Source organism: Felis catus, chromosome E1 (genome assembly GCF_018350175.1).
Source record: "Felis catus isolate Fca126 chromosome E1, F.catus_Fca126_mat1.0, whole genome shotgun sequence".
Classification (NCBI taxonomy): Eukaryota; Metazoa; Chordata; class Mammalia; order Carnivora; family Felidae; genus Felis; species Felis catus.
In genome coordinates, this window is record NC_058381.1 from 9,630,353 (window position 1) to 9,655,947 (window position 25,595).

Genomic DNA, 25,595 nt, shown 5'->3' on the forward strand with positions numbered 1-25,595 from the left:
CTCTTCCGACGAGTGTGACTTTAGATTAAGGAACATCATGGGCAGATCAGCATCGCCTGACAAATCAGGGAAGTCCCGTTGCGAATTACAGCCGCAGCCCTGGCAAGTGTCTTGGGGAGGTCGATGTGCACCCCTCTGGCTCCCAGCACTGGGGACCTGACTTCCCTTCCTGCAGCCCGGCGCCCGAGCAGGCGGCCGCCGTCTCGTCTGGCCGCGAAGGGGTCGCAGGGCCCGAGGCATGGCCATGGGTCCTTCCCTTTCCCACGCCTCGGGGGGCGGAAGGCCCCGAGCGCGCGGGGACCGGCCGGACAGCCGGCCGGCGGCGGGCGCTCCCGGCCCGAGTGCGCGATGGCAGCGCGCTGGGTCCGGCCGGGCGGGGCGCGGCGCGGCCCCGGCCCGTCTCGGCTCGAGGGGACCGCCGCCGCCAGGCCGAGGGGAGACCTAAGGGGGACCTGGCGTGGGGCGACCCAGGAAGCTCGGCCGAGGTAGGAGCCGCGCTCGGCCAGCGGAGGGAGTCGGTCTCCCAGCCCTCCGGAAGGAGGAGGAGCCGGCGCCGGAGCCGCCTTAGCCGCGGCCGCCCGAGCCGGGCGGGGGGGGAGGGAGAGGGGTTGAGTCAAGATGGCGGCCAAGGTGGCGAAGCAGCAGCGGCGGCGGCGGCGGCGGCTGGAGTGAGCTCCCGGCTCGCCGCGCCGAGCGAGGTCCCGGGGTAGGGACGCGCGCCGGGGCCGCGTCCTGCTCCGCAGGCCCGGGGGCGCGCCGGCTACCACGCTCCGCCAGCTCCCGGTGAGTAGGCCCCGGCGCCCGCAGCCCCGGCCTCCGGGCCCCCGCTCGCTCGGGGGCTTCCGAGGGCTCTCGGGGCGCCGGCCGCAGGAACGGCTTCGCGGCCAGGCGAGGGGCGTTGCGGGCCGGGTGGGTCGGGACCCGCCGCGGACGCCCGGCCTCTTCCCCTCGGCCGCCCGGGGCGAGTCGGGCGCGGCGCGGAGCTGGGGCTGGGCGAGTGGAAGAGGCTTATGGAGTTTGGAGGAAGAATGGGCTGCGGCCGGCCGGGTGTCCTGTGGGGAGGGGGCGTGCGGAGTCCTGCGGGCCGACTGAGGGAGACCGGGAGGGCCTGGGGACCCCAGGTGGGGCCGGCACAGGTGGCGGGCCTGGGCTCACTCTGAGGCGGAGTTGGTGGCCGTCTTGGGAGTGTGGAAGGGCTTAGGGAGGGTGACAGCGATGGACAAGTGCGTGAAGAGCAAACTAGTTCACCTTCTAACCAAACCACTTCGGGGTGTAATGGCGAAGGGTGGGTAGTGGTGGAGACGGCAAAGGTCTGAACCCTGTACCTTCTGCCTTTTATTATTGGTGTCTTACTATGTGAAGTCGGTGAATTCTGTTTTTCGAGGAAGAGGGCTTTGAGAAACTAATTGAGAAACCGGTCTTAAATGGAGAGGAGACTGGATTCTTCGATTTAACCGGATTAGGTGTAGTGCATTAAAGGTGCGGGTGGGAACGAGTGTTATTTATGAAAAGTGTTTGCTCAGGAAGGGCCAGTTGTCTTTTCCTGATATCGCATGGCAGTTAACCTTGGACAGCAGTGGTATAGGTAATTCTAATCTTTGGGATTAGTATATTCAGCTACATCAGATTTGCTTCCCTAATTGTATCCTAATTATATTGAAATTTGCATTCCTTGTGTGCATCCTGGTGAGGCAATGATGGGAGGCCGAACACTGAGCCCAGAGCAACAGGCCCGGGATTTTAAAACGCCAACAAATACTCATTCATTCCTTCAACATATCTTGATCAATACCTGCTGCTGATAGGTCAAATGTGATTGTCCCTTCGATAGCTGGAGAGCTGATGTCATTATTTGATTTTTAATAGCTAAAAAAAATTGTCTTAATGTACCCTTTCGTAAAGATATTTATTGGATAAACCAGGTGGCCCTGGCTCAGGAGCAGATAGAACAATTTTAGCGTCTTATTTAGAAATGGGTAAAAATTACCGAAGGAATAAACGCGAGTTGTTGGAGGAAGAAATACTGTTTGTGTTTGCTCATTCTGTTAAATCCTGATGGAAGTTTATTTATTCATTTTAATATTTATAGTGCACGGTTGCCTTGCTTTAAGCACACCTGTCAATGTAAATCAAGGTTAACACACGTATATATAAATAATATGCACATACTTGCGTACATACATAGGATGGGATTGCTTGCAATTCCAAAATACTCTTGCCTTTTACAAAAGGCTTACCATATGTTGAACTACTCCCCCAGAGAAGAGACAATACAGAGAGTCCTGATTCTAACTTTTACTAACTATGTGACATTTTGGAACTTGATCGACCTTTCTGTGCTTCAGTTTCCTCATCTGTGATGGTAGGGAAACATCCACTCTCCTAGGATTGGCTGCCGTGAGCCTAAGAAAGTTAATAGTTATGAAATTGCTTTAAACGGGTTGAAAGGGTTATGTTTCCCTGAGGTAGTGACAACTTCCTTTGCACTCTTGAAATGCTTATCTGCAAATCTCTCATGGCATTCACACTTTTCTGCTTTGTATTTAGGTATTTAGGTACCAGTCTTATCTTCTTTTGAGGTTAGGATAGGCCCTTCTCAGATTTTATCTTTACATTCAAGGCACCATGTACGACAATAATTTTCTGTGTAGGATATTGACACTGCAAATGTCTGTTGAATGGATAAACATTGTATTCTAATTAGAAAAACATGTTCACATTACAACTTAGCTGAATAGGCCTGTTATCTCCCGTGACATATTTGTGTAGCTGTGATTCCCTTCATGGCCTCTGAGGAAGACGTATTTTTAAGTGAATACCTGGTTGGATGAAATCACAGAGTAAAACTTAAGTATTTGGTGTACCCACATAATTTTTTAAAACAAAATACTTGAAATTAACTTCTGTTTCTTTGAATTTAATTGAGTAAAAGTTGGTTGCAAAGCCAGGCAAATGTAGTCAAGTTTTTTTAAGCCTTTTTTATTTTTTATTTACTTATTTTTATTTGGGAAGTGGTGAGGTTTTCTTGCCATTGCTGCTATAGGAAGCAAAGGCTTTTGAATAGGCCAGGGATTGGTGTAGGTAAATGTCAGGCTGTTCATCAGTGTGTGTGTGTGTGTGTGTGTGTGTGTGTGTGTGTGTGTGTGTGTTTTGTTACTCAGTTTTAATTGTACTTTGTGATCTGTCTTAATTGCAATTTCAGATTCTTATTGATGCCTGGGAATATTAGAGGTCTAGTGTTACTTCGTTACTTCTGTCTCTTCTGACTTCAGATGTTGCATTTTCCCAGAATACGTGCAAAGAAGTAGTAAAGCTTGACTGGAACTTATTCTGTCTGGACTTACTTGCTGATTAGAGATCCGTATATAGTTCATTCACTTGTTCAAGTGGTGTGAAGTGCCTTTTATGTTCAGGGTACATTACTAAATGCTGTAAAGGTACAAAACTGAGCAGATCAATTACGTGCACAAATAACTCAGTCTCTAGATTGCCTGATATTTTATCCTTTTCAGGTTTGAGGATGCAAGAAGTGCATTTAGACTGGTAGTCAAAACATTTTGTGTATTTCTTTTTCTGTCAGGACCTAGGAGTATTGAAAAGCTATGAAAAGCTTCTGTCATGTAGCAATAATGGTATAAGGGCATCTGTTTTTTATTTGGTATTCTTGTGGTGGTGGTTTTCCTTGAACATTTTTACTGTTCTTTTGCCATTTTTTTTCTACCCCAGAAGCTTGTGTGGTCAAAATATTATGTGGATAGTCTTAAGCTACAACATACTTTTGTTTGTTTGTTTGTTCTCTTTGCATTTGAAAGTCAGATCATACAAAGCCACGTGCGTGTTCCTACGGAATTCTTCAGTTTGATTCCTCCATGTGTGCTACTGTTGTGTTACTTTTACTTAAAAGTGATCTCGGGGCACTTGGGTGGCTCAGTCGGTTAAGCGTGGTCATGTTCAGTTCAGCTCAGGTCATGATCTCACAGTTCGTGAGTTCGAGTCTCATGTTGGGCTCTGTGCAGACAGCTCAGAGCCTGGAGTCTGTTTCGAATTCTGTGTCTCCCTCTCTCTCTTTCTGCCCCTCCCCCTGCTTGCACTCTGTCACTCTCTCTCAAAAATAAACGTTAAAAAAATTAAAAAAAAAAGTGATCTCAAAAAAAATCTAAATTGGTTAAAATAAAATGCTAACAATTTATAGAATTCTAGGGGATAGAGTCATAGGTTATCTAGTTTTACCTCTTTTACTCATGTATAAACTTAGGGCCACAGAGGTGAAGTGATTTGCCTGCATTGTTGTAGCTGGGCAGTGGTAGAATCCAGTCCCCTGGCATCCAGTGTGTAGGGCTCATTCCTTTCACCATCTTGTCCATGGGATGATTCAGTGTGATGATTGACACTTGGTTAAGACAAAAATCAGGGTGGATGGGAAATGAGAGATTGTTTATTCACCTTCAGTCTTGAATTTAAGCTATTTCTTAACTTTAAATTTCTTCAATGAAAATATAGGTTGAAAAAAATTAGTAGTGATCTACATCAGTAATAAGATCACTGGGAAATATTTAGTTTGCTTAATTTTGAATCTGCTGTGATTGAATATCTTCCTAAACAAAAATGTCCTTGAGGTTATCTGGACCTAGTGATATTTCATGGAATTTAAGTATTATAGTAGTAGAAATTTAAAAAAAAAAAATTTTTTTTTCAACGTTTATTTTTTTGCGACAGAGAGAGACAGAGCATGAACGGGGGAGGGGCAGAGAGAGAGGGAGACACAGAATCGGAAACAGGCTCCAGGCTCTGAGCCATCAGCCCAGAGCCTGACGTGGGGCTCGAACTCCCGGACCACGAGATCGTGACCTGGCTGAAGTCGGACGCTTAACCGACTGCGCCACCCAGGCGCCCCTAGAAATTTTATTATGTCAATGATTCAGTACTTCTGAGACCCAAACAGGTTAAATTATTTTATAAATTAGCTATTGCTTGCTTCACTTTCAAACTTTTGGATGTTTTCCTTTTTCTTTCTTTTTTTTTTTTTTTAATTCTTTTAATGTTTATTTTTGAGAGACACAGAGAGAGAGAGAGTGAGAGCAGGGGAGGGGCAGAGAGAGAGAGAGAGAGGGAGACACAGAATCTGAAGCAGGCTCCAGGCTCTGAGCTGTTAGCACAGTGCCCGACGCAGGGCTCAAACCCACAAACCATGAGATCATGACCTGAGCCGAAGTCAGAAGCTTAACCGACTGAGCCACCCAGGCGCCCCTGGATTTTTTCTTTTTAAAGTATAAGGAGAGTGCCTGGGTGGGCTCAGTCTGTTAAGCATCTGACTTTGGCTCAGATCATGATCTGGCAATTCACGAGTTCGAGACACAGATGCTGACATCTCCGAGCCTGGAGCCTGCTTCGGATTCTGTGTCTTTCTGTGTGTGTGTGTGTGTGTGTGTGTGTGTGTGTGTGTGTGTGTGTCTGCCCTTTCTTCGTTCGACCCCTTTCTCTCTCTCTCTCTCAAAAATGAATGAACATTAAATTTTTTTTTTTAAGTATAAGGGACAGTTGTTAAATAAAAGCTTAGATGAATAGCATGAACATAAACTGTATTTTTTTTAAATATTTATTTTATTTTTACAGAGAGCACGAGCGGGGTGGGGGAGGGGGGGAGAGAGAGAGAATCCCAAGCAGGCTCCATACTGAGCATGGAGCTCAACATGGGGTTTGATGCCACAACCCTGGGATCATGACCTGAGCTGAAGTCAAGAGTTGGACGCTCAACCGGCTGAGCCACCCAGGTGCTCCTGAACTGTATCCTTAATGCTGTTGAAAAGCTCACATGAAGTATTAGTTTTCCGTAGGTACTTATGCCATAAAACTTATTTTAGAGGAGGAAGCATATTCTTTTTCAACTGATATCCTCACATGAATACTGAAGCATGCCATATTTATTCCATTTGGGCTGTTAGATAATATGCCTATTTTGCCAACGTGCCTTACTCTTCTGAAATCTACCACATCTAAACTCTGCCTATTTTTTGAGCGTTTAATCACATGTTACTTCAGCCAGGAAGTCTCCCTCCTACTCCCTCTTCTTCAAAGATGTGTATTTTTCATTCTGGAAGTTCTTAATGCTTTGCTTATGCCTCTGTTATAATATCATAGTTATTTATGTACATGTCCATTTAATCCCTGCTATACCATAAGCTCATTGGGAGCATGTCTGTATCTCATGTCTGCCCCTACTCCTGGAATAACACTGCACCCAGGAAGTGTGTAATTGAAATCTGTCGAATGCATAAAAAACCTAGCTGCTAGAGTTCCTTGGTAGGGTTGTTGAAGAAGCTGATTGATACACATGTGGGAACTTGATGAATAGTTTACGTAAATTTAAAAACAGGTAGAAGTTGGGGTGCCTGGGTGGCTCAGTCGGTTAAGCATCCGACTTCGGCTCAGGTCATGATCTCGCGGTCCGTGAGTTCGAGCCCTGCATCGGGCTCTGTGCTGACAGCTCAGAGCCTGGAGCCTGTTTCAGATTCTGTGTCTCCCTCTCTCTGACCCTCCCCTGGTCATGCTCTGTCTCTCCCTGTCTCAAAAATAAATAAAACGTTAAAAAAATTTTTTTTTTTAAAACAGGTAGCAGTTTACCAGTGTCAGTGAGAAAAAATGTCTGTAATTCATGAATTATCAAAGCATTTCTTTAAAAAAAAATATTTTTGTTGGTTTACTGGGATTTTGGGGAGAAAGAGAAAGTAAAGATGGGATTGGTTCATCTGACTATTTGTATTTCCACATAATGTTAGAATAAGAATATGTTAATTTATATATGCGGGGAATTTTGGAATGGTTCCCTGGTAGGAAAAAAATTGAATTAGGAATATGGGTTAGTTTGTTTTTAGGATTATAGAATATCTTTGACGCGTTCCCTTTGAAAGAATAGTACTGCTTAGCTGTATATCAAAAATTAAATCTTTAAGTAGACTAGTCAAGGGCAAAGGAGGAGGAAAGTTGAGATGACCAAGTAATTTTGATCCCCCCACCCAGTGTCTACTTGAGGAATAAAACTTGGGCTGGGTTTTCTGTTTTTGTTTGTTTGGTTATATTTGAATAAACTGATGTCAAACCAGAGTAAGTTGAGGTTACACTTTTCTTGGAAAATTTCACTCTTTGTTTGGTTTTGAGGGTCATCTTTCTGATTACAGTTTCCTTCTCCCCCCATACTTCTGTTTAACTGACTCTTTTCTTGACCTTTTAGTTGTCATACACAGTTCAGAATCAGAGCAATCTGTTTTAGACAGTTCATCTCCCTTGGCAATAGCATATAGATTTGTATAGATTGTATAATTTGAAATGTTTGTTTTAAATTGTAATCATCATGTCTTTGAACTCCTGTTCAAAGATGTTTAACTTTGTATTACTTTTGATTAAGTTCTTTTAATTCAGTTTTGAATTACAATAACTTTTATGTATTTGGAAGGAAACCAAAACTTGTGCTTTCTAGGAGTTACAGCCTAAAATATACACAGTGTAATATACCAGATGTAGGGAGTATATAGTCCATTAACTCTATGTGTGTGGGTGTGTATGTGTTGGGGGGGATGTGGGGGGGAGAGAGGAGGATGGAACTGAACAGAGCAGGAGGGAAAGGGTGGAAGAAGTTGCTGTATATTCACATAAAACCATTTCAGTGAGTGCAGGAGGATGTGTTATTTTAGAATATTTGTCTTTCATCTATTATAAGCAATACATTATTTTACAGAAGTGCAATGTAGAAGTATATAGAGAAATTGAAAGTACCACTTCCTAGATAAAAATCTTCTAAGTGTTGCATATTCTTTCGATTTTTTTTGTGTGTGTGTGTGTGTGCAGTTTCCTGTACGATTATGAGATCGTAACATATGAGATCGTAACATATCGTTCCTTTATATACTTCTGTTGCATGTTGATATATTTAGAGGTACTTCTGTCATTAACGGCTACATAGTATTTCACTTATGAAAAATACCATGATTTCTTTACTCAATTTATAGCTAGTTGTGTTTTCTACCCCCCAGAAAAACAAAGCTGAGGTGAATTATTTGTGTATATTTGTTTTGTATACTTGTGCAAACAGCTTTGTAGGATAGATTCCAAAAGTGGAATTGCTGTTAAATGAATAGTGTAGATTTGGGAGGATATTGACACGAGTGTATGAGTTTGTCCCAAGCCTTGGCCAGTACTGGATGTTACAAATTAAAACATTTTGACCATTTAAGAAGGGGTGGGGGGGGGGAGTGATTCTAATAGGTTTTTTATGAATTGCTACTGAGGTTGGACATTTTTTAATGAGGGGAGTTGTATTTCTTTTATAAACTGTCTGCTTTTGGTTATTTTTTGATGGAGTTATTGGTCTTTTTTAGATCGATTTGAAGAGCTCTTTGTATATTAAGGGGTTCACTTTCTGTAAACATAAGTGTGCTCTACTGCCCCCCAGCTTTCCTTTTGTGTTATTATGTAGTCCAGTATATCCAACCGTGTTCTCTGCTGGCTGTGTGACCTTGGGCACATTACCTAACTTCTCTAAGCCTTAGTTTCCTTATTTTTAGAATGTAGATAATATAAATAACATTTGCTGGCACATAGTAAGTAAATAATAATGTTAGGTGTCTTCATTATTAGTCTATATATGGCTTCTGGGTTTCATGCTCTGCTTAGAAAGATCTTCTTACTCTAAAATTTAAGATATTCACCCATCTATTAAACTAAAAAATTAAATGAGGGATATTATTGTATAACATGCTACTGCTTGTTTTAAAGAGGAAAAATTGGGATGCCTGGCTGGCTCAGTTGGAAAAGCATGCGACTCTTGATGTCAGGGTTGTGAGTTTGGTCCCCACGTTGGGTGTAGAGATTACTTAAATAAATAAACTTAAAAAAAAAAAGAATGTATACATATTTGCTTGTATATTATAGGATATTTCTCAAATGAAACCCAAGAAACTGGTAACGTTGGCTGTTGTAAGAACTGAGTGACTGAGGCACATGATTGAGAAGACTTCAAACTATATATATATATATATATATATATATGTATATACATACACACACACACACAAATACATACATTTAATGTTTTTATTTATTTTTGAGACATAGAGAGAGCATGAGCAGGGGAGGGGCAGAGAGAGAGGGAGAAACAGAGTCTGAAGCAGGCTCCAGCCTCTGAACTGTCAGCACAGAGCCTGACATGGGGCTCGAATTCATGGACTGTGAGATCATGACCTGAGCTGAAGTTGGAGGCTTGCTTAACCAACTGAGCCACCCAGGAACCCCAATACCTTTTTATATTTTTAAGACCAAGAAGTCCCCAGATTTTAACTTAATAGTTAAATGTTTTTTAAAAAATTTCCTATTAACTTCTAATTTTTTGATCCATCTGGAATTTATTTCTGGTATAGGAAGTGAGGTAGAGATCTATATTTTGGGGGGGCATATGTGTGCATGTTTTCTCCCCCAGATAGCCCGTTGTGTCAGCACCGTTTAGTGAATAATTCATCCTTTGTCCCACTGATTATATTTGCAGCTTTCGTCATTTACTAAACATGTTTGGAACTGTTTCCAATTTATTACATTCTGGATCTCTTGTTGTATATACCATATCCTTTAAATTACTATTGTTTTGTGATTTTAATACCGACAGGATTAGTCACCTGTTCATCGCTCTGTTTTTTTCAGACTTTGACAATTCTGGCAATTGTGTCTTCCCAGATGAACTTTAGATTATTCCGTGAAGTTCAAAAAGACGTCTTGCTGAGATTTTTATGGGGAATACTGAATATTGATCAGGAATATTGAATCTGTAGGTTAATTTTGGAAGCTTGACTTTATGTACTTCCTCTCCTTTTGTTCAAATAGACTTTTTTATGTTCTTCAGTAGGTTTTCAAACTTTGCAAATAAGTTCTCTCCGTTTTTTATTTCTTTTGTTAAAAAATATGGTAGGAGAAAATATGATAGGGAATCAGAGAGTTTATATTCTAGTGGAGGGAGACAGACTATAATGAAGTAAAACAGATCCATTTCAAATTGTGATTAATCTATAAACGCAAAGGCTTCCGTGGTTGAGGGTAACTGATGGGAAGCCACCTTATAAGGTGGCTGGGCATGGCCTGAGAAGATGACATTTGAACTGAAACCGTAAGTTTGATGAGGAGTCAGCCCCATGAATGAGCTGGGAAGAGCATTCCAGGCAGAGAGTAAAGAAGGACAAAGGCCTGAGGCAAGGAAGGTCTTGGCTCGGGATGAAGGCATTGGAAGGAAGCTCATGTTGCTGGGGCCTACTGAGCCATCGGGAGAGGAAGCAGGCCAGATCAGGTGGGGCCTTGTGGGCCATAGTGAGTAGTTGGGATTTTATTTGAAGTGCATGGTAGCCCCTGGGGAGTCTTAAGCAGAAGAGTGACGTGTTCTGCTTTATGGTTGAAAAAGATCATACGGCCTTTTGAGTACAGAAAAGTATTGAAGTGGGAAGTCCAGTTAGGAGTTTCTTGTAGCATGACATGATGGGGGGTAGGGTGGTGGAGATGGAGAAGGCTGAGAGGCTTGGGGGGCGGTGTGTGGAAGGAAGAATAGGACTTGCTGTTTTGCTGTTGGAATGGGTGTTGTTGAGAGCCACGCATTGTTGTCAGGTGCTGGGGAGGCCATGTGAGCAAAACCGAGATGGTCCCTGCCCCTCACATGTGTCTGGTGGCTTTGTTTTTTGTATAGCATTCAATAATTATTATTATTTTTTTTAATTTTTTTTTCAACGTTTATTCATTTTTTTGGGGGGACAGAGAGAGACAGAGCATGAACGGGTGAGGGGCAGAGAGAGAGGGAGACACAGAATCGGAAACAGGCTCCAGGCTCCGAACCATCAGCCCAGAGCCTGACACGGGGCTCGAACTCACGGACCGCGAGATCGTGACCTGGCTGAAGTCGGACGCTTAACCGACTACGCCACCCAGGCGCCCCGACAATAATTATTTTTATTTTTATTAAAAAAAAAATTTTTTTTTTCAACGTTTATTTATTTTTGGGACAGAGAGAGACAGAGCATGAACGGGGGAGGGGCAGAGAGAGAGGGAGACACAGAATCGGAAACAGGCTCCAGGCTCTGAGACATCAGCCCAGAGCCTGACGTGGGGCTCGAACTCACGGACCGCGAGATCGTGACCTGGCTGAAGTCGGACGCTTAACCGACTGCGCCACCCAGGCGCCCCACAATAATTATTTTTAATGTTTATTTATTTACTTTTGAGAGAGAGAGAGAATGTAGAGGCTTGAACTCAGGAACAGTGAGATCATGACCTGACCCGAAACCAGGAGTCAAGACACTCAACCGACTGAGCCACCCAGGTTCCCTTAACATTCAGTAAATTTTAAGTCAGTTGCTTTTTTTCTACTTTATTTTGGTATATGCCCTAGAAATAGAGTGTGTTCATTAGCTTTATTTTACTTTGCTCCATAACCTTTAGTAGTCTCTGTTAGTGGGTCAAAGGGGAGGCAACACAACATGATCTTTGAGAGATCTGTCTCTGAGTTAAAAAAAATTACGTTGAGAGTTACTTAGGCTCTCGAAAGCCTTAATGAGGGATAATAATGGAACTAGTGTTTTAGGTGAGCTGCTTGTCGGCCAAGCTCTTAGTATGCTGCCTAGGATGTAACAAAGGCTCGATAAATAGTAACTTTAAAAATTATTCTCCTTAGGTATTCTCCTATCTATTAATTTTGGTCAAGCATCTAAGCTTAACATTTTTCTAACCTTGGATTACTGCTCTTTTGTGAGGAGAGAATTGGCAAAGAGTTGTCCATTTTGGCTTTGAAATCATTCATTCTTACAGCTGAAGGAATGAATATTGCTCAATTCAGAGAATTAGTTCAATAGAGTGCAACTGTACCACAAAGTTCTCATTGGTGTTGTTTCTACTACTGCTGTCTTGGGAAACTCCTCCTTTCTCACTCTAGGGTGAAAGCAACATTTTTTGTTTTCTAAGTTCAAGAATTACTTTTTGAATGCCTGTATTCTTAGATTAATCAAATAGTTATGTCCTTATTAATGTGTTTCTTTGAATATCGTACTTGATTGGGGGTGGGATAGTTTAACCTGAAAGGCCATTTTTCTTTAGCTCCCATTCATCTGCCTTCTAAGTGAGATGCCATAATGTCAAAAGAGGCTACAAGTAAAATAAATACTCTGTTAATGGCATTCCCCCATAGTAGCTCCTTTGTTGTTGTTTTAAAGGGAAGAATGCTTTAGTTTATTTTACAGGAGAACTTTTAGTCCAGTTCAACACCTCTCTGATCTCATACAAATTACAGAATCCACTTAGATGATTCCTAGTGTCTTCTGGAGACTGGCCTCTTAGATGGACTCAGGAGGTCCGCTTTCTTGAAGTCAAGGCCAGTCTCAAGAGTCGTAGGTGGCTGGGATAATCCAGGCAGGTGGTCCTTAGCCTCTCCTTGCTTAAAATACTTTTGGATTTGGACTAGAGCTGGGCTGCTTTATGAGAATTAGTGTGACCTGATTTGTCTCAGTTTAATAACTAATATTTTGTCATGTGCAGTGTCCCAGAAGCCATTCTCCTATCCCATACTTCTGTACCGAAAGGTTTTATTCTTTGATCATTTAAAATAAAATTGAATAGTGTATTTCTTCTTCTCTCTTGGTGAAATGTGGGCTTCCCCTCTGTTGTGGCCCTCAGTGGATTCATTCCTGCTTATCTGAAGAGGTATTTGCGGTCCTGCCACAGCGAAGTATATTTTTAGCTATTTTTTCCAAGATAGCTTAGGCCACCTTGAAAACTTATCCAAGTACATTTTGGTTATGCAAAGATTGTAGGCCAAAAGCCAGGAGTTCCTAGTGAGAGGGGATTGGATTTTTATTTTATTTTATTTTTTTGAGGATTGTGTTTGACATTTTGTTGTTGTAGCAGAAGTTTCCTGTTGGGTAAATTGATGTGTCTTTTTTACTTTAATATGGGAAGATTCAAAAAGGAATTTAAATAGACCAGTTTCATTTTACTACATTTCCTTGCCTGTTTACAAAATACAGGAGGCTAGTTTGGGGTTTATTCATAAAATTCAGATGGAATATGCTCTTCTCACTTATAACAATGGCATCTAGTTTTAGTATATTCTCATCCTAAAATATGGCCGTGTATGTTTATGATATGAGGGGGTTGCACATAAAACCTTGACTGTGTTTCTGAAACATTTCACAGAATTTTTACGGTGTGTGGAAGGAAGAAGAACAGGATTTGCTGTTTTGCTGTCAAGTGTCAAAAATGTAACTAACCCTGAGTTAATGAGGTTTGGTGCTAAAGACTGAACGTAAAATTTGAAACTGCCACCTGAGGTCTTTTCCCCTTCAGCCTTAACTTTAAACTGAATTCTTTTAAAAGAGGCATCTTGGTGAGCCCCGCCTGGTGTGGGGGTGGGGGGCAGACTGAAAAGATAGCTTCGGCAGGGGGGGGGTCCCCATTCTCACTGAATTGGAGTGTTTCTCCTGTGTATATTTTTTACATTTGGCTTCCAGTTAAGATGGTTGAGGAAAGAGTCTGGTTAAAAAACAAAAAGCTCTAGGGGCAGACGGGTGGCTCAGTTGGTTGAGCGTCCGGCTTCCGCTCAGGTCCTGATCTCGCGGTCTGTGAGTTCAAGGTCCATGTGCGGCTCTGTGCCAATGGCTCAGAGCCTGGAGCCTGCTTTGGATTCTGTGTCTCCCTCTTTCTCTGCTCCTCCCCCGCTCGTGCCCTCTCTCTCAAAAAATAAATATTAAAAAAAAATTAAAAAAACTAAAAGGTCTGAACTATTGCTGAGTGTCTCATGAGTAAGTTTGGAGGAAGGAAGTCATAGTGGTCTCCACGCTGCCTCTCTTGTGACCAAGGGTGGGGCCTGCTTTGACCCATAAATTTGTATGCCTGTGAGGGCTACTCTCTGATTTTGCTGAGATTTTGTTGCCACTTGCGTTGGGCTGATAGTACCTGACTTTATTTTACTTTTGAGATATTCAAGTTAAACTTCCCTAAAGTCACATATTAAAACTAGGATATCGTGAAGGATTACTGACAAGGGAAACACGGACAAATCATATTTGAGTGACATTGAATACGGGTGAACTCAGGGAGTCCTCATCGCTGAAAATTAACAAAACCAAAAATAACAAACACCAACACCACCCTACTACATGGACGTCTCATCATGTGGACCACTGTTGGAAAAAAATTGGATGACTTTGAGCTAAGATCTTGCCTTTTGCCTCTCCATTCCACTCATGGCTTTATTTGCTTAAAATGTCTGAGTTGGGAGGAGAGCTCAGAAACCGATCATGTAAGCATTTCTTAGGGGTGCAGGTGAGAATTACCTGGAGAACATCTATAAAATATGTGTGAATGCTCATATCGTGGAATAGTCCACAGCAGTAGGAAGAATGAAGAAGCTCTTTATGGACTCATGAGAATGATATATTGAGGAAGATGTATTAATAAAAGCAACATATAGAACAGTATGTATCTACTGTGCTACCATTTATGTATGGGGGGAATTGTGTGTGTGTGTGTAGGATATTTCTTTTATTTCTAAGTAGGCTCCGTGCCCGACATGGGGCTTGAACGCACTGAGATCAAGAGTTGCGCACACTACCAGCTGAGCCAGCCAGGCACCCCTGTGTATGTAGAATATTTCTAAAGGATACTTCAGAACCTAGTAACTTCGGTTGCCTTCTGGAAGGACAGCTGGGTAGGAATTGGGGGACCAGGGTGAGGAGATTTTTCTCTTTGTATTCTGTGGTACTTTTTTTTAAGTTTTTCTTTTAACATTTATTTATTTTTGAGACAGAGAGCATGAACAGGGGAGGGTCAGAGAAAGAGGGAGACACAGAATCGGAAACAGGCTCCAGGCTCTGAGCTGTCAGCACAGAGCCCGACACGGGGCTCGAACCCACGGACCGCGAGATCATGACCTGAGCTGAAGTTGGACGCTTAACCGACTGAGCCACCCAGGCGCCCCTGTATTCTGTGGTACTTTTAAAAGCTCTAAAATCATACATACAACACCTATTTTGAAAAACAAAATAAAACAAATACCACCAGCACCAGCAACCTCCTGTGTCGGTTTTTTCCCCTTCTACCTGGAACACTGTGCAGGTGTATAGGAGGGGAATGTTGACCAAGTGGTTTTTTGTTGTTGTTTTTTTTTTTAAATATAGTTTTACTGTCAAGTTCGCTAATACACAGAGTATATAGTGTGCTCTTGGCTTCTGGAGTAGCTTCCCATGATTCATCACTTACATAAAACACCCAGTGATATTCCCAACAAGTACCCTCCTCAATGCTTGTCACCCATTTTCCCCTCCCCCCCCCCGCCCCCACCCCCCCACCGACCCTCAGTTTGTTCTCTATATTTAAGACTCTATTATGGTTTCATTCCCTCTCAGTTTGTAACTATTTTTTTTTTTCCCTTTCCTTCCCCCGTGGTCTTCTGTTAAGTTTCTCAAATTCCACATATGAGTGAGAACATATGATATGTCTTTCTCTGACTTTTCACTTAGCATAATACCCTCCAGTTCCATCCACGTTGTTGCAAATGGCAAGATTTCATTTTTTTTTATTGCTGAGTAGTATTCCATTGTATATATATAACGTATATACACGTATGTATATGTATTATTATTTATTTGTTTTTTACCATTCATCAGTTGGTGGACATTTGGGCACTTTCCATACTTTAGCTTTTGTTGATAGCGCTGCTATAAACATTGGGGTACATGTGCCCCTAAGAATCAGCACTCCTGTATCCTTTGGATAAATTCCTAGTTGTGCTATTGCTAGGTGTTTTCCAGAGTGGCTGCACCAGTTTGCATTGCCACCAGCAGTGCAAGAGGGTTCCCGTTTCTCCACATCCTCACCAAAATCTGTTGTTTTCTGAGGTGTTAATTTTAGCCACTCTGACCCATGTGAGGTGGTATCTCAGTGTGGTTTTGATTTGTATTTCCCTGATGATGAACATCTTGAGCATCTTTTCACGTGTCTGTTAGCCATCTGGATGTCTTCTTTGGAAAAGTGTCTATTCATGTCTTCTGCCCATTTCTTCACTGGATTATTTGTTTTTTGGGTGTTGAGTTTGATAAGTTCTTTATAGATTTTGGATACTAACCTTTGATATGTCATTTACAAATATCTTCTCCCATTCCATTGGTTGACTTTTAGCTTTGTTGATTGTGACCAGGTGGTTTAAAAATTTTTTTTTTTTCAACGTTTATTTACTTTTGGGACAGAGAGAGACAGAGCATGAACGGGGGAGGGGCAGAGAGAGAGGGAGACACAGAATCGGAAACAGGCTCCAGGCTCCGAGCCATCAGCCCAGAGCCCGACGCGGGGCCCGAACCCACGGACCGCGAGATCGTGACCTGGCTGAAGTCGGACGCTTAACCGACTGGGCCACCCAGGCGCCCCTAGACCAGGTGGTTTTAATATGCGGCCGATTGCATTGCTGCAGTAAACATCTTTTTGTATGTAAGTACAATATGTGAGTTTCTTCAGAGTATGTACTGAAATTGCTGGGTTGTAATAAGGATGGCATTTCAGATCAGTGTGGAAGGACAGACATGTTCACAAAGGTTTTTGTGGTGGGGCGCCTGGGTGGCTCAGTTGGTTGGGTGTTCAACTTTGGCTCAGGTCATGATCTCACAGTTTGTGAGTTCGAGTCCCGTGTTGGGCTCTGTGCTGACAGCCTGGAGCCTGCTTCTGATTCTATGTGTTTCTCTCTCTTTGCCCCTCCCCTGCTCACGCTCTATCTGTCTGTCTCTCTCCCAAAAATAAATAAACATTAAAAAAATAAAAAAAAAAGAAAGGTTTTTGTTGGGATAATTAACTATCAATTGGAAAGAAAATATAGCTAGATTCCTACCTTAGCATTTTTTAGAAAAAAAATTTAGGTGATTAAGGAGCTAAGTATATGTGTGTGTGTGTGTGTATGTATATATATACACACACGCATATATATATGTATTTATATATATCTATAAAACCTTGGGTATAAGAGGCGAATGTACAGAATATTTTTTTAAATTTGGGATAGAGAAGGCCTTCAGAAATATGAAACAAGTTATGAATTCTGGAAGAAAACATTGGTCACATAAAGGTAGAAAAAGGATTAATATTCAGAATACAGAGGGAGGTATCTCCGTTTCCCCCTGCCCCTTCTCCGGCCTCTACCCCTGCCATCTTCTCTTATTCTCCTTGGGCCTCCTTGCTTTGCCTTAAGACTTGTGTGGTTCCTCTCCAAGGGCTGCTCTTGTCCCTTCAAGGCCAGCTAGCTCTTTCTTCTCATCTTTCAAGCTTTGGCTCAAAAGTCATCTTAGAATATAATTTGTTACCCCAACTGGGACAGTTTTGAGAAGGAAATGGAGCATAATTAATAACTGCACTAGGACAATAGCTGTAAATTGGGTCTGTTTCAGGAAATCAGGGCATAGGGTCATCTTACTGAGATTGGCTTTCTGTGATCACCCCATCAGAAATGCCAGAAATGTCTCCCTTATCCCTTCTCTCCCATCCTGTTTTTTTTGTTTGTTGTTTTTTGTTTTAAAGTTTGTTTCGTGTGTGTGTGTGAGAGTGCGCAGGAGCAGGGGAGGGGCAGAGAGAGGAGAGGGTGAATCCCAGCCAAGCTCTATGCTCAGCATGGAGCCCAACGTGGGGCATCAAACTCATGGCTCAGACTTAACTGCCTGAGCCACCCAAGCACCCTTCTCTCATCCTGTTTTATTAATAGCACTTTATCATATTATCTTTTGATTATTTGTCTATTTCTGTATCACTTCACAATAAGATGGCATATCTTGGTCACCATTCTGTGCCAGTGTTCAGAGCTGTGTTGGTACATGGTGTATTGCTCAATAGATGTTTGTTGAACATGTGACATTCCTGCTTTTGGTCTTAAAATCTTACGAAGATATGACAGGCACACTTGAAAAACTGGATACAAGTGTTATACACAAATCATACTTTTATGAAACAGAATGTTCTCGTATGTGGTCTTCTTGTGGCATACTCTAAATAAAAATTGCTATTAACTAAATTTTTTAAAGAATATTTTCCAAGCCGACGTATTGGATATTTAAGACAATTCCTTGAGAAGCATTCTCAGGCATTCACCTTTGGGTATCTCTGTACTGAATAATCAAATGGATTCCTAGAAGTGGAATTGCTGTGGTAGAAGATATATGTATTTTCTTTTTTTTAAGTTTATTTATTTATTAAATAATAAATAATAACTCATACAAGCAAGTGGGGAAGAGCGGGGGGCGGGGAGAGAGAGATGCCCAGCCTGATGCAGGGCTTCAGCTCCTGAACTGTGAAATCATGACCTGAACCAAAGTCAAGAGCCAGACACTTAACTGACTGAGCCACTCAGGTGCCCTGAGGATATGTGTATTTTCAAGGCTTATCATGTATATTTCCTTCTTTCTTCTTTAGAGAGCAATTTGTACCCATTTTACATAACACACCAGTAGTGTCTAAAAGAGTGCTTTCTTCTTCAAACTTGTACCAATAGGTGTTATTTGTAATATTTTGCCAATTTCTTTGGAAAGAATGATTTTATTTTTCTGTGATTATTGATGAAGTTGACTTCATTAATTTTTTCCTTTGTTGATCCCATATCTCTGTCATGTCTTATATTTCCATTGTGATCATTTTTTTCTTATTGATTTGTAAGAAATATATATATATTTGTTATATCAAAATTTTGCTGTTTTATTTTTTCTAGTTTGTAGTTTGTTTTAAGGTGTCTTTACTGTACAGAAAAATAAAAAAATATATTTTATAAGGCCAAGATACCCGTCTTCTTGTGTGTGCTTTTGGGGTTGTGCTAAGGATGTCCTTCTCTGTCTTTATATATGTATTTCTTTCAGGCTTTATGAAAGTACTGTAAATGTTACCTGGTTTTTAAAGGGCCTTAGATTGTAAATCACTATAATATTAGTGTCCTTAACTTGTTTTCTTTATCCTAAGAGTTGATGAACAAATTAAAATGAAAATAAGCAAATAGTAATTTCTGTGATGTGAAGTCTCCAGGGGAAAATTTAGGCAGAAACTGAAGACTTACTGGCTGCAGTAACTCTCTAATACTGTATCTCATTAAAAAGATGTCTTTGTGTATGTTATTTACCTCGAAGATTAAAGAAAAAGTGCTGCTAATTAGATCATATAATGCCATTGATTGTAGGATGCATATTGAGTTTAAAGTTGTTGTTTTTTTTTATGTTTATTTTTGAGAGAGAGTACAAACAGGGGAGGGCAAAGAGAGAGGGAGACAGAGAATCCCAAGCAGGCTCTGCCCTGAAAGTGGGTCTTGAATTCACAAACTGTAAGATCATGACTTGAGCTGAAATCAAGAGTTAGATGCTTAATTGACTGAGCCACACAGGTGCCCTGACTTTAGAGTTCTTAAGATGTGGACACATGTGGTAATTAGAATCTGTGAAATGTGGCATGTTAATTTGGACTGCTATAGTATCATTTTTCTTTTATTAAAAAAACATTTTTTAAAGGTTTTTTTTTTTTCTTTTTTTTAAATCTCTCTACCCAATGTGGGGCTCGAACTCATGACCTGGAGATCAAGAGTTGCATACTCTTCTGACTGAGCCAGCCAGGCGCCCCTGCACAATCATTTTTTAAAAAAATTATTTATTTTTTTTGAGAGAGCAAGTGAACAGGGGAGGGGCAGAGAGAGAGAGAGAGGGAGAGAGAGAATCCCAAGCAGGCCCTGCACTGCCAGCGCAGAGCCTGATGCGGGGCTCGATCCCATGAACCATGAGATCATGACCTGAGCCAAAATCAGGAGTCAGATGTTTAACCGACTGAGCCGCCCACGTGCCCCCCCCCCCCCCCCCCCCCCGCACAATCATTTTTAAATTTCGTGGTTGCTTTGTGTAGTTTTATTTGTTTTTGGCTTGGTAATTTTTTCAAAACAACTTTGTTAAGATAAAAACTTGTGTACCGTGCAATTCATCCATTTAAAGTATACGATTCAGTGGTTTTTGGTGTATTTAGAGATATGATACAGTCAATTTTAGGACATTTTTATCACCTCAAAAAGAAACTCCCAATACAGTCATATATTATTCAGCCTTAAAAATGTAGTTAATTTTGATACATGCTACCACATGGATAAACCTTGGAGACATTGTGCTAAGTGAAATTGTCCAGTCATGGAAGGACAGATGCTGTTTGATTCCACTGACATGAGGTTCCTAGAGTAGTGGAAGTCCTGGAGACAGAAACTAGAAGTGTGGTTGCCAGGGACTGAGGGGAGGAGAAATGGGGAGTTGGTGTTTAATGGATGTAGAGTTTCAGTTGGGGAAGATGAAACAGTTCTGGAGACGGGTGGCAGTGAGAGTTGTACAACAGTGTGAATGTACATGATGCTATGCAATCGTACACTTAAAAATGGCTAAAATGGTACATTTTATGTATATTCTCCTGCAGTAAAAACAAAAGAAATCCCATGCACTTTGCCCATCACTTGCTATCCCTCTGTCCCCATCCTACCATCCCTAAGCAGCCATTAATCTACCTTCTGTCATATAGATTTGCCTGTTCTGGACTCCAGTCTGAAAGGAATCACACAAAGTGTGGACTTTTATGATTGGCTTCTTTTACTTAGCACAATGTTTTCAGGGTTGGTCCAAATTAGAGTGTGGAACAGTAATTGATTCTTTTCTTGGTGGATTAATGTTCCCTGGTATGGATATACCTGATTTTATTTGTCCATTCATCATTTGATGGATGGACATGACATTTGGGTTTTTTCCAAAGTTTGTATAGTTATTTTGGGACTTAACTTGAGCTCTGGCAATTCTAAGCAATAAAAACCTACTCCCATCTATATTAAGTAAAGGAGGCCTTATGTAAGACCATGTAGGTAGTTTAAGGGCAAAGGAAAGATGTACAATACTTTCTTATGGGGACTGACCCTGGAGCAAAGAAAGGGTCGGGAGCCAAGGCTCCTGTGTCTCCAGGGCCTGCAAGGTCTCTTGGCTCTCTTGTCTCTGCAAATCTACTCTAGTCTTTGTCGAGACTGGCCTTCTCTGTTCCCTCCTAACTTCTCTGGCACATGCTTTGGCTCACCTTGACTCCTACTCTGGCCACTTTGCAACTCAGTTCCCTGCAGCTGACATTCTCAATTCCACATTCTTGGAGAGGGATCTAATTGGTACATCCCTTGTCCAATAGAGGAGTTCGCTTGATATAAACATGGTGTCAAAATCTCACATTAACCAGGTTCAGAGTCTCTAGAAGCAGTGTATGCATGGATCTGGCTGGCCACTCCAGGTCACTAATGCTAGTCAATCTAAAGATGATTTAATTCTCTAGGTGAGTGGTCGTCAAACTTTTTGATCTCAAGACTCCTTTATACTCTTAAAGTTAACTTAGGACTCCAAATAGCTTTTGCTTCTGTGGGTTATATATGTTGATATTTACCATATTAGATATTAAAATGGCCATTTTAAAGATACTAGTTCATGTAAAAATACTATAAACTCACCATATGCTAAGATAAATAACATTAATTTTTTTTTTTTTTTTTACATTTATTTATTTTTGAGAGACAGACAGAGCGTGAACAGGGAGGGGCAGAGAGAGAGGGAGACACAGAATCTGAAGCAGGCTCCAGGCTCTGAGCTTTCAGCAGAGAGCCCATGCGGGGCTTGAACCCATGAACCGTGAGATCATGACCTGAGCCGAAGTCGGAGGCTTAACCAACTGAGCCACCCAGGCGCCCCTAGATAAATAACATTTTTATGATAAGTAACTGTTTTCTGGAATAAAAACAAAATTTGATAAGAAGAGTGGCATTGTTTTACATTTTTGCAAACCTCTGATATCTGGCTTAAAAAAGTTTTATTCTCTGCTTTCTGCATTGTCTTGCAATATTGTTTTGATTGAAGTTTATAAAGAAAAGCTAATCTCATGCAGTATTTGGGAAGAGAGGGGATTTTAATAGCCTTTTTATTTTTTTAATGCTGAGTTTTGAGAGAGGAGAGAGAGAGAGAGAGAGAGAGAGAGAGCGAGCGAGCAAGAGAGTGCACAAGTGCACAAGCAGGGGAGAGGCAGAGAGAGGGGGACAGAGGATCCAAGCAAGCCCACGCTGACAGCAGCATGCTTGATGTGGGGTTCAAACTCACAATCTGTGAGACCATGACCTGAGAAATCAAGTGTCAGACTCTTAACCAACTGAGCCACCCAGGCACCCCTTAATAGCCTTTTTAGATAATTGTAGATATTCTTTGATACCATACCCAAGCCAGATAAGTGACAGTTTTTTTAAAAGGTTCATTGCTGTGTAGAATCTGAAGCCACATCAATGAACTTTTCATATTCTATCACGTTAAACATTTATTGGGTTGTCTTGTACTTTGTAGTAAAATGTCTTGCACTTTAAATAAATATTGCACTCATGAATAATTTAGTCACATTCTATATTGGTCATTTGGAAAATATTGATTCGTTGAGTTATATAGACATTTCAAATGTTGACCTATTTTATTATGTAATATCTCAAAAGCTCACACTTGTTAGTATCACCACCAGTCTTGCCAGAAAAGTCTTTAAATGTGGGGAAGCCGTCAAGCTCACGGAAGCAAGTACAAGTTTTTCCAAAATCCCAATTTTCATAAATGCTGGCAGTTGTTTTCCTGGAAGTGATAAGTTCACTGTGTTCTTCCTTGAATACTTTCTCATCCTCACTGTTGTCTTAGGCTGTTTCGCGGGCGGAATTATTTAATAAAGACGATATTTCCTCTGCACCAATGCTTACCTTGGAAATAGTCTTGAATCTTTTTAACAATTGACTTTTCACAACCCCAACATTTACAACCATAGGTTTTTGTTTCTATAATATGTAACATTTGATTCTCATTTATCAAAAAAAAAAAAAAAAGGACACGTAATGAGCATTTGCAATGTGCCAAGTTCCATGCTGAGATTTTATATACATCGTATTACTTTATATAGCTACTGATATTATTATTTGTGATATATTAATGCTTTTTTAAGTGTACAGGAAAAGACCCACTAATGTTTTTCAGACCTCAATAATTTCTATTAAGTAAATACATGAGAGAAAGCTTTTACTGGTAATTGTGGTTTTATTTATATAGCTATAGTTATAATTTATTAGAAGTACACCTGGTGCTTTAGTTCTTATCAATTCTATTTTTTCCCATCCTGTTTAGGTGGTTTCCTAGAAACATGATTGTTTGTTGGACTTGATCTCACAGCCTGGTGAGGACTTCTTTACTGATAATGTCAAGTTCAGGTTATCCTCCCAACCAAGGAGCATTCAGCACAGAACAAAGTCGTTATCCTCCTCACTCTGTTCAGTACACGTTTCCCAGCACGCGTCACCAGCAGGTAAGGATCAACTACTATGTACTTGCCTAAGTAGCGCGCTCGGGTGTGTGTGTGTGTGTGTGTGTGTGTGTGTGTGTGTGTGTGTGTGTGTGTGTGTGTGTGTGTGTGTGTGCGCGCGCGCGCGCGCGCGCGCGCGCACGCGTGGCCGCTGGCGCTTTCTTTCTTTTCCTGTTTAATGCATTTGTTGGTCAGAAACCAAATGCGATTGTTATAATTGTATATTTTAAATGGCAAGAACTGTTCTCAAAGATGAGGAACCCAAGGTTGGGGATTAATTATCTTTTTCTTAGTCTGGCTTTATGCCAGATTGCAGCTAGTGACCATGTCTTTTGTTTTCTTTTTTCTTTTTTCTTTTTTTTTTTTTATGTTTATTTAGTTTTTGAGAGAGAGAGAGAGAGAGAGAATGGGGGAGGGGCAAAGAGAGAGGGAGACAGAATCGGAAGCAGGCTCTAGGCTCTGAGCTGTCAGCACAGAGCTGGATGCGGGGCTCAAACTCACGAACTGAGAGGGCCCGAGTCAGATCTTACCTGAGTGAGCCACCCAGGCGCCCCCCGCCCATGTCTTTGTTTTCGTTTGTAGGAGTTGTTGTTAGAAAAATATCAGTTGTTTAGGGTTTCCAGGTTAAGAAACCCTATTTTATTGCTCCAAGTTCTGGTTTAGTATTAAGCTGTCCAGATAACTTGGCATCTCTTGAGCGATGGCCAGGATAGGGCCTGTACCTTCTTGAGAGGCTGACGGTAGGAAGATGAGTTTGTATGCTGATTAACTTGTGAAAAATAAAATATGAGAAGAAATTATTAGCTCAGAGCAGGCTGGGACAGGAATGTAAGGGTTGAAGAAAAAGAGGAAGGGAAGGGGTGAAATGGTCATCTCAGAGAAAAAGCAAATTTGGGGTGCCTGGGTGTGCATCCAACTCTTGATTTCGGCTCAGGTCACGATCTCAGTGTTAGCACGGAGCCAGCTTGGGATTAGCTCTCTCCTTCAAATCAGTCAATCAATATATTTATTTATAAACATATTTAATTTGATAAATATATATATATTTTAAAACAGTCTTTTTTTTAAAGTTTACTTATTTTAAGAGAGAGCGTGAGCACGCAAGCGGGAGAGGGGCAGAGAGAGGGAGACACAGAATCCTAAGTAGGCTGTAGGTTCCAAGCTGTCAGCATAGAGCCCGATGTGGGACTCAAACTCAAGAGCTGTGAGATCATGACCTGAGCTGAAGTCGGCGCTTAACCAACTGAGCCACCCAGGTGCCTCTCACTTTTTAAATGTTAAGTATGTTAGTTGCATATTTTTGTAGATGCCCTTAAAACATTTTTTTTTTTTATTTTTATGTATTCATTTTGAGAGAGAGGGAGAGCTTCCGCATGAGCAGGGTAAGGGCAGAGAGAGGGGGAGAGAGAATCCCAAGCAGACTCCACAGTCAGCTCAGAGCCCAATATGAGGCTCTGTTCCACAAACCGTGAGATTACGACTTGAGCTGAAATCAAGAGTTGGACACTCAACTGACTGAACCACGCAGGCATGCCTGTAGATGTCCATTTTCAGTTAAAGAAGTTGCTTTCTATTGCTAGATTGAGAGTTTTAATCCTCATTGGGTATTGAATTTTGGTTGCATTGTTTTCCCTTAACCCATAGTCTTTGTCTGAATGCTGATTTCCTAGTTTGCTTCTTCTTTGTTTTTATTAAAAAAAAAATTTTTTTTTAATGCTTATTTTTTGAGACAGAGAAAGACAGAGTATGAGCGGGGGAGGGGCAGAGAGTGAGGGAGACAGAATCTGAAGCAGGCTCCAGGCTCCAGGCTGTCAGCACAGAGCCCGACGCGGGGCTCGAACTCATGATCTGTGAGATCATGACCTGAGCCGAAGTCGGACGCTTAACCGACTGAGCCACCCAGGCGCCCCTGTTTTTATTTTTTTAAATCAACTTTAAGGTTTAATTGATACATAATACAATTTTCTTATATGTATACATTTTGACAGATTCATACGCCCATAAAACCATCACTAAACTGAAGATGTATTTCTGTCACCCCATAAAGTTTCCCATGTGCCCCATCCAGATTAGTCCTTCTCCCGTACTTTCCACAAACTCAGCTCGTAGGAAACCACTGTTCTGCTTTTTGTCATAACAGATTATACTTGTTTTGAATTTTACATGAACTCTTATCTGTGGCTTCTTTTGCTTCCCAT

The 25,595-nt window shown here is 41.4% G+C and overlaps 1 protein-coding gene across 13 annotated transcripts in view; it reads left to right on the forward strand.

The window, feature by feature from the left end:
- The first annotated feature begins 651 nt into the window (after positions 1-651).
- The window catches only part of NCOR1 (nuclear receptor corepressor 1), a 159,778-nt gene continuing 134,834 nt past the window's right edge, over positions 652-25,595 (forward strand). For all 13 annotated transcript variants that reach the window (XM_023244071.2, XM_023244079.2, XM_023244076.2 and 10 more), the window contains exons 1-2: positions 652-783; positions 23,223-23,400. In XM_023244071.2, the coding sequence (XP_023099839.1) occupies positions 23,293-23,400 (108 nt within the window). In that variant the 5' untranslated portion in view covers positions 652-783; positions 23,223-23,292. The remainder of the gene's footprint in view (positions 784-23,222; positions 23,401-25,595) is intronic.